General features: G+C 51.8%; 7 protein-coding genes across 7 annotated transcripts; 3 read left to right on the top strand and 4 right to left on the bottom strand.

Annotated features, from left to right (window-relative positions):
* Positions 1-378: 378 nt before the first annotated feature.
* On the top strand, positions 379-3,252 carry ALA1 (alanine--tRNA ligase; the record flags this gene model as incomplete). Its single annotated transcript, XM_076683440.1, has 1 exon — positions 379-3,252. The coding sequence occupies one exon, from the start codon at positions 379-381 to the stop codon at positions 3,250-3,252; it is 2,874 nt and encodes a 957-aa protein (XP_076542355.1).
* Positions 3,253-3,821: 569 nt separating this feature from the next.
* Positions 3,822-4,277, top strand: POP5 (RNA-binding protein POP5; the record flags this gene model as incomplete). Its single annotated transcript, XM_076683441.1, has 1 exon — positions 3,822-4,277. One exon carries the CDS (start codon positions 3,822-3,824, stop codon positions 4,275-4,277), a length of 456 nt encoding a protein of 151 aa, XP_076542356.1.
* Positions 4,278-4,286: 9 nt separating this feature from the next.
* Positions 4,287-6,023, bottom strand: PRP45 (mRNA splicing protein PRP45; the record flags this gene model as incomplete). Its single annotated transcript, XM_076683442.1, has 1 exon — positions 4,287-6,023. One exon carries the CDS (start codon positions 6,021-6,023, stop codon positions 4,287-4,289), a length of 1,737 nt encoding a protein of 578 aa, XP_076542357.1.
* A 318-nt stretch (positions 6,024-6,341) lies between these two features.
* ESF2 (RNA-binding ATPase activator ESF2) lies at positions 6,342-7,214 on the top strand (the record flags this gene model as incomplete). Its single annotated transcript, XM_076683443.1, has 1 exon — positions 6,342-7,214. One exon carries the CDS (start codon positions 6,342-6,344, stop codon positions 7,212-7,214), a length of 873 nt encoding a protein of 290 aa, XP_076542358.1.
* A 205-nt stretch (positions 7,215-7,419) lies between these two features.
* On the bottom strand, positions 7,420-11,903 carry KRE5 (Kre5p; the record flags this gene model as incomplete). The annotated part of the gene is made up of 2 exons (XM_076683444.1): positions 7,420-11,740; positions 11,785-11,903. 2 exons carry the CDS (start codon positions 11,901-11,903, stop codon positions 7,420-7,422), a joined length of 4,440 nt encoding a protein of 1,479 aa, XP_076542359.1.
* A 199-nt stretch (positions 11,904-12,102) lies between these two features.
* On the bottom strand, positions 12,103-14,628 carry DSS1 (exoribonuclease II; the record flags this gene model as incomplete). Its single annotated transcript, XM_076683445.1, has 1 exon — positions 12,103-14,628. One exon carries the CDS (start codon positions 14,626-14,628, stop codon positions 12,103-12,105), a length of 2,526 nt encoding a protein of 841 aa, XP_076542360.1.
* Positions 14,629-15,312: 684 nt separating this feature from the next.
* Positions 15,313-16,242, bottom strand: PPA2 (inorganic pyrophosphatase, mitochondrial; the record flags this gene model as incomplete). The annotated part of the gene is made up of 1 exon (XM_076683446.1): positions 15,313-16,242. One exon carries the CDS (start codon positions 16,240-16,242, stop codon positions 15,313-15,315), a length of 930 nt encoding a protein of 309 aa, XP_076542361.1.
* Between the last annotated feature and the right edge of the window lie 1,143 nt (positions 16,243-17,385).

Genomic DNA, 17,385 nt, shown 5'->3' on the forward strand with positions numbered 1-17,385 from the left:
GCGGAGACAATTGGCTATAAGCCCTCCACGAAGCGGATCCACGGGAGCTCGAGGGCCAGCCCTCGAATACACCACGCGCTAGTAGTAATGGAGGGGACCAGACCCCCCAAACCCCCTGGGGCTCCGCTTCGCGGAAATGAGTCAATTGGCTATAAGCCCCTCCGCGAAGCGGAGCCACGGGAGCTCGAGGGCTGGCCCTCGAATACATACTACGCTACGTATTATATGGGGGAAGGCCCCCCTGGAAGGCCCCAGTTCGCGGAGTGGTGATGGGTCATTGGGAGCGGCGCGCGGGAGTGAAAAATTCGAATTTCGCAACCGGGGTATTTAAACAGTTGAATGAGGCTTGGCCTGAGAGCGGTTAGCAATCTGAGGAGAATGAGCACACTAGAATCAACTTGGACAGCCGGGAAGGTGCGACAGACCTTCCTGGACTACTTTACGAAGAAGCAGAACCACACGTTCTGGCCGTCGTCGTCGGTGATCCCGTATGAGGACCCGACGCTGCTGTTCGCCAACGCCGGCATGAACCAGTACAAGCCCAAGTTCCTGGGCATCACGGAGCCGTCGTCGCCACTGTACCCGCTGACGCGAGCCGTCAACTCGCAGAAGTGCATCCGAGCCGGCGGCAAGCACAACGATCTCGAAGACGTTGGCAAGGACTCGTACCACCACACGTTTTTTGAGATGCTGGGCAACTGGTCCTTTGGCGACTACTTCAAGAAGGAGGCCGCTGCGTGGGCGTGGGAGCTGCTGACCGAGGTTTATGGGTTGGATAAGGACCGGCTCTACGTGACGTACTTTGGCGGTGCTCCGGAGGCGGATCTCGAGGCGGATCTCGAGGCAAGGCAGCTGTGGATCGACTTGGGCGTAGCTGAGGACCACATTTTGCCAGGCAGCTACCAGGATAACTTCTGGGAGATGGGCGACCAGGGACCATGCGGTCCATGCAGCGAGATCCACTACGACCGTATTGGAGGCGGACGGAACGCGGCGCATCTCGTCAACATGGACGACCCTAATGTGTTGGAGATCTGGAACCTCGTGTTTATGCAGTACAACCGAGAGGCGGACGGTAACCTGCGGCTGTTGCCGGCGAAGCACATTGACACGGGTCTGGGCTTTGAGCGACTTGTTTCGGTGCTCCAGGACAAGCCATCGAACTACGATACCGATGTGTTTGGTCCGCTGTTCAAGCGAATTCAGCAGATGACGCAGAAGCGGCCGTATGAGGGCAAGTTTGGTGAGGAGGACGTTGATGGTATTGATACGGCGTACCGAGTCGTCGCGGACCACGTCCGGACGCTGACCATCGCCATTGCTGACGGTGGAGTGCCAAACAACGAGGGTCGAGGCTACGTTCTGCGGCGAATCCTGCGGCGAGGCGCCCGGTTTGCTCGAAAGAAGTTCGACGTCAAGATTGGCACTTTCTTCTCGGAATTGGCCCCAACGCTTATCGAGCAGGTGCGGGATATCTTCCCAGAGGTCGCCGAGAAGCAGGCAGAGATCTTTGAGATTCTTAACGAGGAAGAAGACTCGTTTGCGCGAACGCTGGACCGTGGCGAGAAGCTGTTTGAGCAGTACGCTGCCAAGGCCAAGGCGGCTGGCGTTAAGAAGCTCGCGGGTAAGGATGTGTGGCGACTTTATGACACCTACGGCTTCCCAGTCGACTTGACGCGAATTATGGCCGAGGAGAATGGCCTAGAGATTGACGAGGCTGAGTTTGAGCAGGCAAGAGAAGCCTCCAAGGAGGCTTCCAAGGGCGTCAAGAAGACCGGCGGCAAGGAGCTGCTTAAGCTCGATGTGCACTCTCTGGCTTTGTTGGATGCCAATGATGCTGTCGACCGAACCAACGACGTGTTCAAGTACGAACACAGCGATATTCGAACCAAGGTGGTGGCTCTGTATGCCAACAAGGAGTTTATCCAGTCGACGGAGGGCCTCCCAGAGGATACCCAGGTCGGGTTCCTGCTTAAGGAGACTAACTTCTACGCCGAGCAGGGTGGCCAGATCTACGATACCGGCAAGATCGTCATTGACGATAAGGCCGAGTTTGAAGTCGAAAACGTGCAGTCCTACGCCGGCTACATTCTCCACACTGGCTATGTCAAGTACGGCTCTTTTGCAGTTGGCGATGAAGTGGTTGGCGAATACGACGAGCTGCGACGATGGCCGATTCGAAACAACCACACGGGCACCCATATCCTCAACTTTGCCCTGCGTGCCATTCTTGGCGACCACATTGACCAGAAGGGCTCGTTGGTGGCTCCAGAGAAGCTGCGGTTCGACTTCTCCCACAAGGCTGCGCTCTCTCCATCCGAAGTGGCCAAGGTCGAAGACCTGTGCAACGACCAGATCAAGAAGAACCTGCCGGTCTACTCGATGGAAGTCAAGCTGTCCGAGGCCCAGCAGATCAAGGGCGTGCGGGCTGTGTTTGGTGAGACCTACCCGGACCCGGTGCGGGTTGTCTCCGTTGGCGAGCCGATCGAAGTGCTTCTGTCTGATGAGAGCAACGATAAGTGGATGGATCTCTCCGTAGAGTTCTGCGGCGGCACACATGTGGTCAAGACGGGCGAGATCAAGCAGTTTGTCATTGTAGAGGAGTCGGGCATCGCCAAGGGCATCCGACGAATTGTCGCCGTCACGGCCAACGAAGCCCGGGAGGTTCAGCGAATCGCCCAAGAGTTCAGCAAGCGGCTCGACACTGTGGAGGCTATGACTCTGATTGCCGACAAGGAGGTTGCTGCCAAGCAGATTGGCGTCGAGCTTAAGCAGCTCAGCGTGTCAGTGCTCGACAAGATCAAGCTCAACGAAAAGTTCACCAAGATGCAGAAGAAGATCTCCGACGAAGTCAAGGCCAAGCAGAAGGCCGAGTCCAAGAAGGTCGTTGACGCCATCACCAAGCACTTTGAGGAGAACCCAGACGCCCAGTTCTACGTGGCTCGAATCGATGCCATCGCCGGAAACGCGAAGGCTCTTTCCGAGGGTATCACCTACGTCAAGACCAAGGCTAAGGATAAGTCTGTCTACTTGATCTCCGGCGACTCCCAGACCGGCCGGGTCGCCCACGGCTGCTTCGTCTCTGACACCATCATTGACAAGGTCCCGGCCTCTGAGCTTGGCGCGGTTGCTTCCAAACTGTTGGGCGGTAAGGCCGGCGGTAAGGGCAACACCGTCCAGGGCTCCGGCACCAACATTGACAAGATTGACGACGCTGTCGCTGAGCTCATCAAGGCTTTTGCCAAGTTGTAATACTTCTTCTTTAAGTAACCACAGTACTTCTACAATCTACAAACAGTACAACAATATTCCACTGTATGTTTTTCGAGGGCCAGCCCCCAGTCCCCCCGACGTTGAGGGGACTGTAATCATAATAATACCTAATGAATCTCCCCGTGAAGCGGAGCCCAAGGAGGGTCTGGGGGACTGGTCCCCCCAAGTGTCCACTCGTACTTTGGTTATTCGAGCAACAGTGGCTCCGCGTCGCGGAGAGAGACGCTGTGAAAGCGTAACAAACCTCCCAACAGCGTAACAAAAAATTGTAACAAGCTATTTGCACTTGCAACAGCGTTACAAAACTGTTACAGCCTTACTCACCTATGGGACTTCACTTGGAGTATGGCATTTGAAGGCCAGCCCTCGAGCTCCAGTAGCTTCGCTTTCACGGACACTCGTTTGATTAGAGCCAATTGGTCTATAACAGCAATCACCTCCGCGCAGCGGAGCCATAGGAGGGCTTGGGGGATTAATACTAGAGTAGTGTATATTAGAGTGATGGTGATGTGGGAGGTGGGAAAATATTCATTTGATAACAAAACACCATGGTGAGGCTAAAGACACGGTACCTGCTCTTCCAGATCCTGTATCCGAATGAAATAGACAACAACGCCAAGTTCAGCGAGAATATAGTCAAGATCAAGCGCCCAAGTTCTCCGGAGCTCGACGGGCGCAGGGTGCTGAAGCTAATCAAGCAGAGCATCGAATACCACTTTGGAGACTACGGCATGGGAGTCGTAGCCAGCACAATCGCGGTGAAATACTTCAGTCCTGCAACATCTACAGGGATCATACGTGTCACGAGGGCCCATTACAAGCTAGTGTGGGCCGCCCTGACCTACATTGACAACGTGCTTGGCGAGGATTGCATTATACAGGTCGTACAGGTGTCGGGGACTATAAAGAAATGCGAGCAGGCAGCCATTGCGAGGAACAAGCAGTCTATTGAAACTGCCCTGCTCAGGTTTGAGGATAATGTGGAGGAATTGGAGGATCAGTAGTATGGTTTATTATCGTCTCTGTCGCTTGTGCGATCGGTCGTCGTCATCTTCGTCCTCACTATGATCATTCTGACTTTTTGAGAGACCGTATTGCACTTCGCGGATCATCTTGTCAGCTCTATCGGGATCGTCTTCTTTGACGAATTCTACCGGGCCCTCCTGCCGAGTCGAGGCCTGCGACCCAAGGAAGCCCTTTTGAGCACTTCCCAGCGCCTCGAACCGCTTTTCGCGGTCGAAACGGTCCATTTCGCCCTCTTCATCGAATTTCGTACCTCCTCGAGCCCTGTAAATAGAATTAATGCCTTCTTGAGCCGCAAATAGTGACCGGTCGTAGACTTGATCTTCGCTGAACCCAGCCGATACAGCACCCTGATTGAACAGCCGTGAGTCGAATTGGCTTTCTCCCGTAGCCTTTGTAGGTCGGGCCATACCCAGGGCAACTTTTTCAGAGATGTCCCGGCCCTGTTCTCGAGCCAGTGCCTTGGCCCGGCGCTCTCCACCCATTCGTGACAGTCGCAGCTCCTTTTCCCGCTCCTTGCGTCTATCTCTCCGCTCTGCCTCACGCCTAGCTGCCGCTCTTTCCTTCTCCTCCTCTTTATCATCACTTGGGAGACGTTCATCACTGGGAGACCGACGATGCTTATCACTGGGGGACTGGCGAAGTTCATCAATGGGCGCCCGCTCAACAGACCTCTCTCGATCCCATCGACTACGTCTACGCATATCTCGTTCCTCCTCTTCTTCATCTGACTGTGGCTTGGCAATTTTCTGCCGTTCTTCCCTAGCCTGTCGAGCCAACTTGCGAAGCTCCTCCTCCCGCTCCTCCTGCTCTCTCTCAGCAAGCTGAGCTTCCATAGCCTTGTGCTGCTTAAGACTCTCCCTAGCGGCACTCTCGGCCGACAGCAGAGCCTCTGCAAGGTTCATGTTACGCTGACTCGCTTCTAATGGCTGATGCATACTCCGTCCATCAGCCGCCACTCGCTTGTCCAATGCAATTGTAAACCCCTTGGGGTTCTTCCAGCTCGACACCGTCGGAGGTATGTACCAGTCTTCCTGTTCCTGGGCCGTCATCTTGCGCGGAGGAGACCGCAGCACTGGCGGCGGCGGAGACGGGTTCTTACGCGGTTGCTTCGGGCGCTGGAACTTGGCTGGAGCGAAGGGGTCGACTTGCCGGTCCTTTACTCGGATCATGCGCTGCTTACTGCCCTCTCCGCCCATCTGGCTGCCTGATGTGTACCGCACGTAGGTCGGCTCGTCAGTCTGCTTGGCAATAGTGCGCGGTCTCTGCGACTCTAACCGCTTGTCTACTATCTTTGCCAGGGCCTGGCGCGTCCTTTCGACGTTCTCCTGCGTTTCCGCTTCTGAGGGCTTGTCTAGGGACACTTCGCCGGCATTGGCCCGCTGGCGAAGTGGAATCAGGTCGCTGTAAGACGCTTGGACGACGCGATCTTCGTCATGGCCGTACCGTGCGATAGCGTTGTAATCAGCATTTCCCTCCTCATCTACGCGGACCACCAAAGCATTGCTTCGTTTGCTCTCTTTGGCTCCCATGCCCTGCGGATACTGAGCAATGTGCACCTCTGGGTATGCACCGCCGTCTTCGCCAAAGTCCTGCTCTGACGTCGGCTTCCACGACTCGCGCTGGCCGTATGGCGGAATGTCCACATGGGACTCTTCCTCCTCTTGCCGAGTCTCTCTTTTGGCGTTATTCCTGGGCGTCGGCAGGAGAGATCCTATTGTCGACATAATCTTTACTGATTCTGTCGTCGCTTAGTTTGATTTTTGGTAATCTCCGCCGATTCTATCGTCGTTTAATTTAATTTATGGCAGTCTCCGCTGAACCTGTCGTCGTCTGATTTGATTTCTGGCGATCCTAAAACGGAACAGTCGTCGTATAATTTGATTTTTGGTGATGTCGTCGTTTAATTTGACCTTTGGTGATGTCGTTTTTGATTTGGTTTTTGGTGATGTCGTCGGAGGTCGGTTGGGAGATAAGATAACCAAATTTTTCATTCTGAGACTTTTATCTGATCTAACGGTTATTAGCTGTGGAATCACAATAGGATGAAGCGAAGCAGAGCGGCCGATTTCTTCTCGGTTGAGTCCGACGAGGAGGAAGTTGAAGTCTCGGAGGACGAAGAAGAGTCCAAGATCAAGTCTGTTGCTAAAGATGAAAGCGAAGACGATGACGACGACGAAGAAGTTGAAGATGAAGAGGAGGAGGAGGAAGATGAAGGTGAAGTAAAGCATAAGGATTCCGGAGAGGAATCCGAGGGCCAGCCCAAGAAGAAGCTCAAGCTGAGCAAAGAGGAAGTGGAAGAGAAGATGGAGAAGATCAAAAAGTCAGGCGTTGTGTACATATCACGAATCCCACCGTTCATGAAGCCCGATAAGATGAAGCATATTCTGTCGCGGTTCGGCGAGGTGACGCGGATATTCCTGGCCCCTGAAGACCCCAAGGCGCGTCAGAAGCGGGCCAAGTATGGCGGGAATAAGAAGAAGAAGTACACCGAGGGGTGGGCCGAGTTTGCTCGAAAGCGGGACGCTAAGCTTGCCGCAGAGACGCTCAATGGCAACCCTATTGGGGGCAAGAAGAACAGCTTCTTTTACGATGATATTCTCAACGTCAAGTACCTGCACAAGTTTAAGTGGAAGGATCTGACGGAGCAGGTCGCCATGGAGAGCCAGGCGCGGCATGAGAAGCTGCGGGCCGAGATCCGACAGGCAACGCGGGAGAACAGGGCCTTTATGGACAACTTGGAACAATCTAAGGTGATCAAGGGTATCCAGGCGAAGCGGGCGGCCAAGAATCCGGCACATAAGGTCGAGCAGGAAGTGCGGCGGGAGTTTGATCAGCGAGCAGTCACAACTAGAAGGGCCACTGCCCAGTCCAAGCCTGATGAGAAGGTGTCTAACGTGCTACGTAAAGTTTTCTAATGACCTAACGACTTCTCCGCGAAGCGGAGCTACGGGGGGTTCGGGGGACTGGCCCTCGAGTATCTCATATATTGTTTCAAAAATAATGCCCTCAATTGACTTATAATTTGTCTGTGATTAATTGACCCAGGAGAGAAGTTCGAAGAAGTCGTTATAGTTATCAGTTCTAATTGTAGAAGAAATATGTGATTGAAGAATATGTAAATTATAGCTCATCATGGTCAACTGCAACCTCCGGCTTTTGTAACTTCTTGAGCACTTTCTGCTCCCGCGGCTGCTGTAGCTGGAACGCAGCCCTGTCTTCGTCGAACCGTTTGTGTAACTCGGCAATCTCATTATCGTAAACAGTCCACTCGGGCAGCTGCCGCCGCGCTCGGTCGAGCTTGGGCTCCTTGGTCAGCGGATTATTGCAAAGATCAATAGTCCTTGCCGTCTTGAGCTCCTCGTCAGCACTCCATGTCTCGCACCACAGCCACTCCTGCGGAAGCGAGAATATGGGCAACTCCTTCTGCAGGTTGTTTGGCAAGTCCTGGTCAAGGTTGGCCAGCGAGTTGGGGTCCGCCGAGAGACCCTGGTAGTGCTGTCGCAGCCGATCTCCAGCCCCCATCTGGCGGAAGCGATCAAGGTCAACAACGTACAGCGCGCTAATGTGGTACTGGTACTTGCCGTCCTCGAGGAAGTTCTTCCAGTAACCCTGCTTCCAGAATCGGAACCCTTCCATCTCCTCTCGCGAGTCTCCCATCGGTGTGTATCCGTATGGTGCACCGTGCAGATCTATGTCCACTAGCTCCTTGAGGTCGGTGCGCACAATCTGGTCAGCGTCAACAAATATGACGTTCTCCAGCGACTGCGGGAACAGCACGTCCAGGAAAAGAATCTTGTATCCCCAAATGGTTCGCTGCTTCTCGCTCTGGCCACGTAGCCAATGAGGCCATTTATATGTCACGAGCTCATACTCAAATCCGTACTCCTTGGCTAGCGCCGGCAGGAACTCCCTAAACGAAGGCGAAAGGAACTGCTCAATGAGCCAAAACTTGACCGTGTGGTTGGTATGCTTCATAACACTGGCCGTCATGATACTCAAGAAACGCTCATAGAGATGACCACTCGCAACGGAAAAGATGTTAATTTCAGCATGCTCCTTCTTCTTCTGCTTTTTCGCCTTGCCCGACTTAAGCCTCTTGAAGAAAGACGGTCCAGATTCCTCTTCTGCCAGCACGTTTGCCCTCTCCATTCCCTTCTTCCGCTTGAATCGCGGGAAGATAGTCTTACCATTGAGTGAACTCAGCCAAATGCGGTTCGAGCCGGACTCATCAGTGGCCTCAAACCCACTCACGCCAGCCGACATAAGGTCGAAAATATCGCTGGAACGCCCTTCTTTAATATTCAATTGCCACAGACCTGGGTTTGCCTGGAATTGCATGTACCCGAGATTGGCCATGACGATGGTGTCTGTCTTGCGAGGCTCGGTGTTTGTGCCAAGCTCAAGCGCCAGGCCCTGCGGTGGACGATTGAGAGTTATGTCGCGTCCGTGGCCCTCTATCAAGATGCTCCTCAGCTCATACACCGCGTCTAGGCTCTCATCCTGGACATCCCGGAGAACGATGTTCTCGAGATCATACTTGCTGATTTCAGGCGTAACGATCCATGCAGACGGACTGTGCACCTCAACGTTATAAAGGGTCTCAGGGTTCAAGTCGTCGTATACAACCCGCTCATTTGCCCGCTTACCGTCAGAATCAAACTCAGGATGCATAGGGAAGCAGGACCGGTAGAACCGCTTGAGGGGCATCTCCTTCAACCCATGGTTAGGAGCCAAGTACACCTTAATATGTACACCTGGGAGCTCCTTTAGTGCCTGCAGTACAGTAATATAAAACTGGCCCTTTTCACTCAAGGGATCAATGACTGCAGTTACTCGCAGTTCAGCATTTTCCTCCTTCTCTCCTGTGATGATAGTGGAGTGATCGCCAGCCCAGTCAGTAGTCAAGATTCGCGGCGTTGCAGTGACGAAAAAGCCATCTTCGCTATCCATATGGAAGGTCTTGGTATATTTGGTCACAAACTTGTCCAGGACTGCAAAGGAAGGCTCTAGGCCGGTCGACTTGAAACCTTCGAACACAGAGGCGACTCTTGCTGCCTCCGCAAGATGAAGGGCAGCAAAATCAGAAGACTGAGCCGGTCTGGTAAGCTTGACAATCCTACCGGCGGCAATGAGCTTGCTCCCCACTTGTAGTCCCCAGTACTCGCCCAGCTTGTCCGAGTATTCCACTGATAGATTGTCATTGTGATCAAACTCAGGCTCTAGTTGTGCGCTCAAGCTAGTGCGTCGCTGCATGGCTGAACCGAGTTCTGCCGTCTGGGAACCATAATGCTTGTCGTAAAGAGATTCGACAACCTTGACAAGGGCCCTGGCCTTCGCTCCGGAGTCCTTACCCTTAAAGTGGTTGACAAACTGCAGAGCATTTACAATGGCCATTCGGCGACTCTGTCTGGTAGTAGTATCTTTCTTTTGAGAATCAACAATTGGCACAATATTGAGTTGGAGAGCTTCATCACACGTAGAAATATACTTGGCCAGCTCAAGAGTATGGCTCAATGGCAGTTCATCGGCGAAATCACCAAAATACCACCAGGTCATCATGTCATTATCTTTGTCTTCATTGATAGTGACATTAGGGACCCCAGTAAAGGCATTAACAAGAGGCGTCGTATCCATATACCTAATAGAGTCCTCATCGGGAGGGGTGATATCTCTGTTGCGGCTCGTCAGAGCGCCAGTCAAAAGGTGATCACGCAATGGAGTGCTGGAATCAACAACAATCGACTGGTCCGAAACAAACTTCTGGAAGCTCTTCTTGTCTTCAGACATAATAAGGCTTGCCTGGGACAGCCACTGGACAGAGGGATCAACAATAACACCATTGACAAAGAGTACTGCCTCATGGTTGCCAATGTCAAATCGCTGGCTCCATGCTTGTGTATCCTGGGAAATGACTTCGAGATCCAAATCCTTGTCAACATCAGGCTTTTTAGTAGCACCAAGAGCAAGCACAAACGCGTCCTTCTCCTGCTTCATGAGCTGCGCTAGGTACATTGACACGGCGGTGAATGACTTATTCTGCTCCAAATAGTGCAACTCCTTGGCCCGTGCCTTGGCCTCCTTAGTGTTAGTTAGCGGAATGATACCCATCTGCACAGGGAGGCCCCGACTGACAATAGACCACGCCTGGGCGAGCACATTCAAGTGACTGCGGTCAGAGAGGTCCACTGCCATAACGATAGAATTGGCATTGTGTCGGATAGGATGAAACTCGCCCGAAACCTCCTTGAGAAAAAGTTGGACATCATTGGGAAAGCCTTTGAACTGCGGATCACGGTCTACATCGTTGAGCCAGATAAGCCCAAGATTCCTGTAGTCATACCGGATGGCGTGATCGATACCACTGGCTTCGCCAACGTAGTTGTTAGCAATGAGCTCATGGGATTTTGACTTGGAAATTCCAAACTCCCGTGCTAGTCCTTCAGCAAGCGCTCTTTCACGCTCGACTGCCTCGGAAACTTTGTATATGTCGCCCTCCAAAGGCATGATTGGAGCACCATTGATAAGCAGGCTGTTGTACCCTGGACGGAAAATGCCTGCCAAGCTGTTAGCTTTGACGTCCTGGAACACCAGCCCGTCTGGAGGCAGCTGGGAGATGGCGTACGAGTATTTCGGGAAGTCGAGACTAACATTGGCCAGCGCTTCGAACTTATCTCCCTCATTGTTGATAATATACCCTGCCGCCTTGTATCCAAGTGACGAGAGATCTTTGGTACTAATTGGTGCATCCTGCTTCACCTGCAGGTTCTTGATAGGTTTCGCAGCGCCTTGGCCTTCAATGTTCTCCATGTCTTCCTCCTCTGGCGTTTCCCTGGCCTCTTTATTTCTGTCGTCAATGACAAGATAGTCTGTTCGCTTCAGCGCCAGTTCAACGCTGTATCCGCTAAGCCGCTCCTTCTCAGAAATCTCCTCAGATGGTTTGTACCTGACAATGTACTGGATCTTTCCCGACATTGCTGAGGCAACCAAGTGAGAATGGAACGTCGCAAAAGTCTCCGAGGCAAGGTCTGCATACAATATAGCCACTGGGGCGTAGACATTCGATCCAAATAGCCTATCGGTCGGCAAAATCTCAACGATATCGTCTCCGGTAACAGTTTTGAGCGCAAACACAGAATCCACATCGCAGATATACTCCCCACCATAGTAAAGCACATTCTCACATTCTTCAGAAAGCTTAGGCTCAATATTGGTCTCATAGTATTGATAATACGCCTGAATCAAAGCGGACGGTTCATGCAGAGCCAGCTTCCAGTCGATGTACGGCACTGCGTCCTTCGAGACGAGATCCGCCTCAATGGCACGCTGGACCAGTGTTTCATATGCGGTTTTGTCATCCATGTTTCCCTTAAGTTCATTGATGCCAATATACGCCGCCAATAGTGGGTAGTAAGCGGTCGCATTCTCGGATGCTATTGATTCACTATATACTTGTTAGCAAATCCACTTCAACGTAGGAGCACTCACATGACATCGAGCTGGAAAGGCGACCGGTTCCAGTTCGCCTCAACCTCTATATTAATCGGCTTGGCTGTACATATGCTGACAGCCGAAATCAGCAGTGCCAGCCCCCCAAACAGCATCATCGCGTAGTTTGGTTTTGGTGAGGTGATGACACGACACGACACGAAAGATAAGGTCCGATCTCCGGTTCAAGATTAGACTACCAAATTAAAACTGTTAAACAAGGAAATATATACAAGTGAATCTATGTACAAATACAAGGTTATTTTTGCTCTTCAAATTTCGTTACTGTTGAACTCTTCAATTGTACTCTTCAATTCGTTATTCGTTGAGATCCTCAAATTTAAGGACCAGCTTTGAAGTGATGGCATCGACCGAGACCAAACTGCATTTAATCTTCGTTCCAACCTTAAACGCATCGTGTCGAGGCAGAATAAGCTCGCCGTTGACGCCGTAGTCGGTACACAGGCCAGAATTAGTAGAAAATAGTTCGAATTGGGGCGGCTTCGTGATTACGCACTGGAAAGCCATACCAGGCTTAGCCTCCTTTTCGATCTTACGCAACGTCCAGTACCGAATTGACTGTTTCTGGGCCTTCTGAATAAGCTGCTGGGTCGTATGAAGTCGTGTTGCCGCAGCAGCCACCTGTGTTCGACTTAGAGCCGGAAGCCTGTTGCGCGTAGAGTGTGCCTGAAGCTGCCAGTGCACAATCAGGTCCTGGAACCGTCGTAAGGGCGAAGTAGTGTGACAGTACAACGGAGCGGCTAGAGATACATGAGGAGCAGGAACTGTGGAAAGGCATGCAGAATTAAGGTGCTGGACGACTTGGTAGTCATTGAGACCCTTTAGACTATCGATCGAGGCAGCGAAATGCAGGTTCTGGTTACGGTAGATGCTGGGAATGCTGTTCTTTCGCGTGTAGTAAGCGGTCATGCTGTTAGCGAGGATCATGAGCTCAGAGACCAGTACAGTAGCTGGCGTCTCGACCTGTGCGGTCAGCAGAATTTCCTCATCGGCACAGTCCGGGAACTCGACTGACACGGAAGCGCTGTTGAGCGTCAGTTTGAGTGCGTTTTTAGACTCTCGAAGTCTCCGCTCAGACTGAGCAACCTTGTAGATGTTATGAAGGTTTCTATGATCTTCAGAAGCATCCGGAGGCTGCTGCAGCATCTCGGTGACCTTTGTGTAGGAGATTTGGCGGATATTGGAGATCATGTTGAAGTATGGTCTGATGCTTGTGGGGTCGACATTCTGGGTCTCTGGGTAGTAATTGAACATTAGCGAAAGGCATCGTCGGGGCCCCACATTTTCGACAAGACCAAAGCTATCAGTAAAGGACTTAGGGAGCATAGGAATGGATCCACTGGGGAGATATACGGTCGAAGACAGCTTATAGGCTCTATCGAGGAGGCCCAAGAACCGACCATCCCGCAGGGCTGATACAGGGTCAGCTATATGCACGCCCACACGCCATCTGCGCGGATCTGCGGTATCAATGGATATGCCATCATCAATCTCCTTAGCCGAAGGATCATCAATGCAGTAAACAGGGGTATTAATCTCCTCTCGTTTATAAATGACGTCGGGGTAGTTCTCACGGTCAAATCCATTGAAGCTCAGTGCGGGTGGCTCTCTCAGCTCTTTGATGAAGTTGTATTGGAACTTGTCGAAAAACGGACCATGGGTCTTGTTGAGGTTTCCAATCTGTTTCTGGAAGTCCAGGGCCGTCCCTTGTTCAATGATTTCCGGTGCGTACTTGGACATGGACCGCAGGAGCGAGATGGCGCCCGACTGGGCGACATTATCAATTCGCCCAATGTCGTCGAGTGCATACCTCTTACTTAGTCTCACGACCGAGTCTACCTGACTGTTCCATTCCCCTTTTTTCGTCTGCATGAGCTCCTCTGTAGCTTCCAGTACCTCTGGGAAGGAGATGTTGGTCACTGCAGTTTCCGCAGCTTCCACATCGTTAAGAGATAACAGTGTCACCGTATTGTATCCGCTTTCGCTGTTTAACAACATGCTATTGTAGTGGACTCGCTCAATGAGCTTGTACACGAGATAGAGTACCGACGCTCGCATCGGCGGCGCAGATGTTTCTGGCGGCGGGAAACTCGAGCTCATAATGTCTGTTGATGTCTCTGCGGCCGAAGAAAAGATGTACTGTTGCACTTTGTAGGCCAATTCATAGAGAGGCACGTTGACGGCGCGGTTTCGTTTCCGCAGGCTTTTGGCAATTTCGCTCAACGCAAACCGCACCGCTCTTGTATGCTTAAAAGCGTGGGTATGGAACTGTCGCAATTGCTTGAGAACAGCATTTCTCACCTGAGGGGCAACCACCGTCTCGGTATTGTCATCAATGGTCAGTTTTCGGATACAGTTGTCAAAGAGCTTGGGATCCGCCACGGACCCGAGACGGATGGTCACGTCCCGTCTCTGGACGTAATTCAGGCCGCCAAAGAGATTGCACAGCCCGACTTTGTCGCCATTAGACTCACCGGGAGCCTCGACAATGACGCAGAGCCCTCTACGGGATGACTCTACCAGATCTCCGACCCTCAGACCACTGTTGAAGTCGAGGTAGCTGACTAGGTGGTCTGGCACAAGATGCGGGAAGTTTGCAGCGAGATGATCGGGCTCGACAAATGTCTCGACGTCGTAGAGGGCCCGCCGCGAGTCCATGTCGGCTGCGATCTCCTTGAATAGGAGCTTGGGCCGTTCCGGGTCGGCGTACTGGTCCACGGGAGCCTGGGGAGGGACCGGCCTGGCCTCTGTAGTGGCCCATCGTCGTCGGATAGCGCATCTAGCCCATCGAGGCCTTATCCTGTATGGCCTGAGCGCTCTCATTAGTGGTTGAAATTTTTCAGTGCGGCGACATCTTATCGTGATCGGCCATGCGCGGCTGAACAGTTACTATAGTATACCTTAGCACAGCCGTCTATCAACTATTAGCGCACAACCATCTATCAACTGCTACCGGAGTATCAAGATAAAGACAATAATATGTTTTAGTCCATTGGTGGTGTTTCTTTTAGTTTGTATATGTATAGGTTTCACAGAGATGAAAGGTAGTTGTTAATAACGGTTAGTAATTAATATGTGATTCAAATTAACTTGGTGGATAGATGATCAGACTACATGGTGGAACTGCTACCGATCATATCATGACAAGTATATGTATTTTTTGGGGTGTGTTCAGGCCATTGAGTTAAGAATAACGCAATAACATACTAGATCTCCTGTACATAATCTGAGATATGCTGGTCTCTAAGCTATCGCTAGAAACAAGCGGCTCTAGAAAGTTGGTATCAGTCGGGCACAGTCTCAAAGCTATAATAATCGATTTACAAGAGCTTTCCGCCATTTCTAGTTGTTTTTGAACATGAACGCTCCCGCTTCGCGGAGTTTGGGGAGACTGGTCCCCCAAAAATAATAGCTGCTGCCTTGGATTGTTAACTATCAATGAATCCGAGAGTCTTGGGGCTAAATAATTAATAAGTGACTTCCGCCCTATCAGTCGAATCGTGGTGACTACAGCTTAGACACGTAGTGCCACTTCTCGTTCAGACTATCGTCCTTGCCGGGCACAATCTTGCCTTTAGGGATATCCCGGCCCGCATTGTCCTGGAAGGCGGGAGTGCCTTCCAGGGTAGTGTTGGCGGTGGAAATCTTCTTGTCAATGCTCGGTTTCTCGACCAGCGTCTCCCACGCCTTGTTGCAGGAATTGAGCACCCCCAGAGCATACTCTCGGCCCTTGAATTCGCCATTGAAGGCAAACTCATTGCGCGGCTTGCCGTCGGGCACCTTGTAGTTCCGGAACCAGTCGCGAGTCGCCTTGAGCAGGCCCGGCATGTGCTCTTCAACATCCTCAATGTCAGAGAACTTGTCGGCTAGTGGGTCCTTTGTGTTGATGGCAATTATCTTCCAATCCGTCTCTCCCTCGTCGAGAAGAGCCAGACAGCCCAACACCTTGACTTGGACCACTTCTCCGATATTGGCGACCCGCTGCCCGATCTCGCACACGTCAACAGGATCACTGTCGCCGAGGTGTCCAGTGTCCTTGTCCTTGTGAGTAGGATCCTCCCATGTCTGCGGGAAGGCACCGTAGTTGTGAATGTAGCCCTTGAACGGGAAGACGTTGGGCACGTACCGCAGCTTGCCTTTCTTCACGTCCTGGACAATTGGATTGTACTTCTCCTCCTTGCTGATCTCCAACTTGGCATTGGTCCATCGCGGGACCTCGACAACCATGTTGAACAGGTTGCCCGTGGACTTCCCAGTGGGATGTAGCGGCACATCGTGAAACGGCGACAGAATCTTGCCATCCTTCTCGAGGTACACCTTGTACTCTGGCGTGTGTTGCTCGCCCAGCTGCCTGACCGCGTAGCTGCTCTTTGCCATTTTCCCCATAATCTGTCGCGAAGTGACTCGAGGAAGGTAAGTTTTAGCCGAGGTGAACATCGCACTCTAAGATCCAAAGTGGGGCCACCAAAAATAATGTCTTCCGGATGACTCTTGGTTCAATTCCCAGTCCCGCTTTCTTCTCCGGCGGTCTTGTTCACAAACCAGAGGATTTATATTATTTTCGACCTGATTTGGCTGCGAGATCAAACGTAACTCCAGTTCGGCCCCGCCAGTCGTCGGTCGTTCCGAACATCCACCGAGGAACTGAGTCTCGTGCTATTAGCTACGCTGTTGAAGAGATCTCAGCGTAAGTGTCAGACCGACGGGTATCTTCTTGGAGGACTGAGGCGCCGACTCCGTCTGGGGTGCATGGCTTACCACCAATTCTTCAATTCTCTGAACAGTACTTGCAGGGGCTGTTAAAGTGCGTGCAATGCAGACGGGGAGATGTCGTCAACTGCTGTAGCTGCATTTCGAACTCACTCCGAGTCCTGAAACGCCCGTTCCAAAGGCTTTCCATTCTACCGGCAAGCCATACATACAATCACATATTTTAATAAGAAACTTAGTACATTGGTATAGCCTTTCTTGTATTAAATATAATGTTTGAGACCCTCGGATTCATTAGTGACTCTCCGCCAAGATTAGAGACAGCCATCAATGGTCAAAGGGGCTGATGAGTGACTGACGGCAGGGGTATATTTCAAGTTGAAACGGTTGCTAACGGTCTTGGGTCGTATCAGACGTGGTTACACAGGGGTCGGGATCTCTATCCTCACCTGCCAACGCCCTGTCAAAGTGTAATTGGCACAGATCCGTGGTATGGCGCTCTATACATGCCATACCGCCGCCCTGGTATAACCAGCTAGCCCCTACGGCTGGATTGTTGGAATTTAACTCTTTTTTATCAGAGCAAACCCAGCCGAATCTTGGCGTGGCTAGCCCAAACCTTAGCAACTTTGGAGGGGCATCTGCCGCATCTCATGCGGCTTGCAGAAAATAAGCGACATGACGCATATTCATGGATACAGTCCGCATGGCCCCAGATGCTATGGCGAACCATAAAAACAAATCTGCGTCGAGTCATGATGGTGTAGATGTCGATTTTGTTTGAAAAAAAAAATTCGAAACTCGGCGGGTATGGATCGCACGCAATCGTTGCAGTGGATATACTCAGGGTTAGAAAGCAATTGAGGGTCA

Source organism: Trichomonascus vanleenenianus (assembly GCF_965637985.1).
Source record: "Trichomonascus vanleenenianus strain CLIB 3782 genome assembly, contig: TRVA0_008S, whole genome shotgun sequence".
NCBI lineage: Eukaryota > Fungi > Ascomycota > Dipodascomycetes > Dipodascales > Trichomonascaceae > Blastobotrys > Blastobotrys vanleenenianus.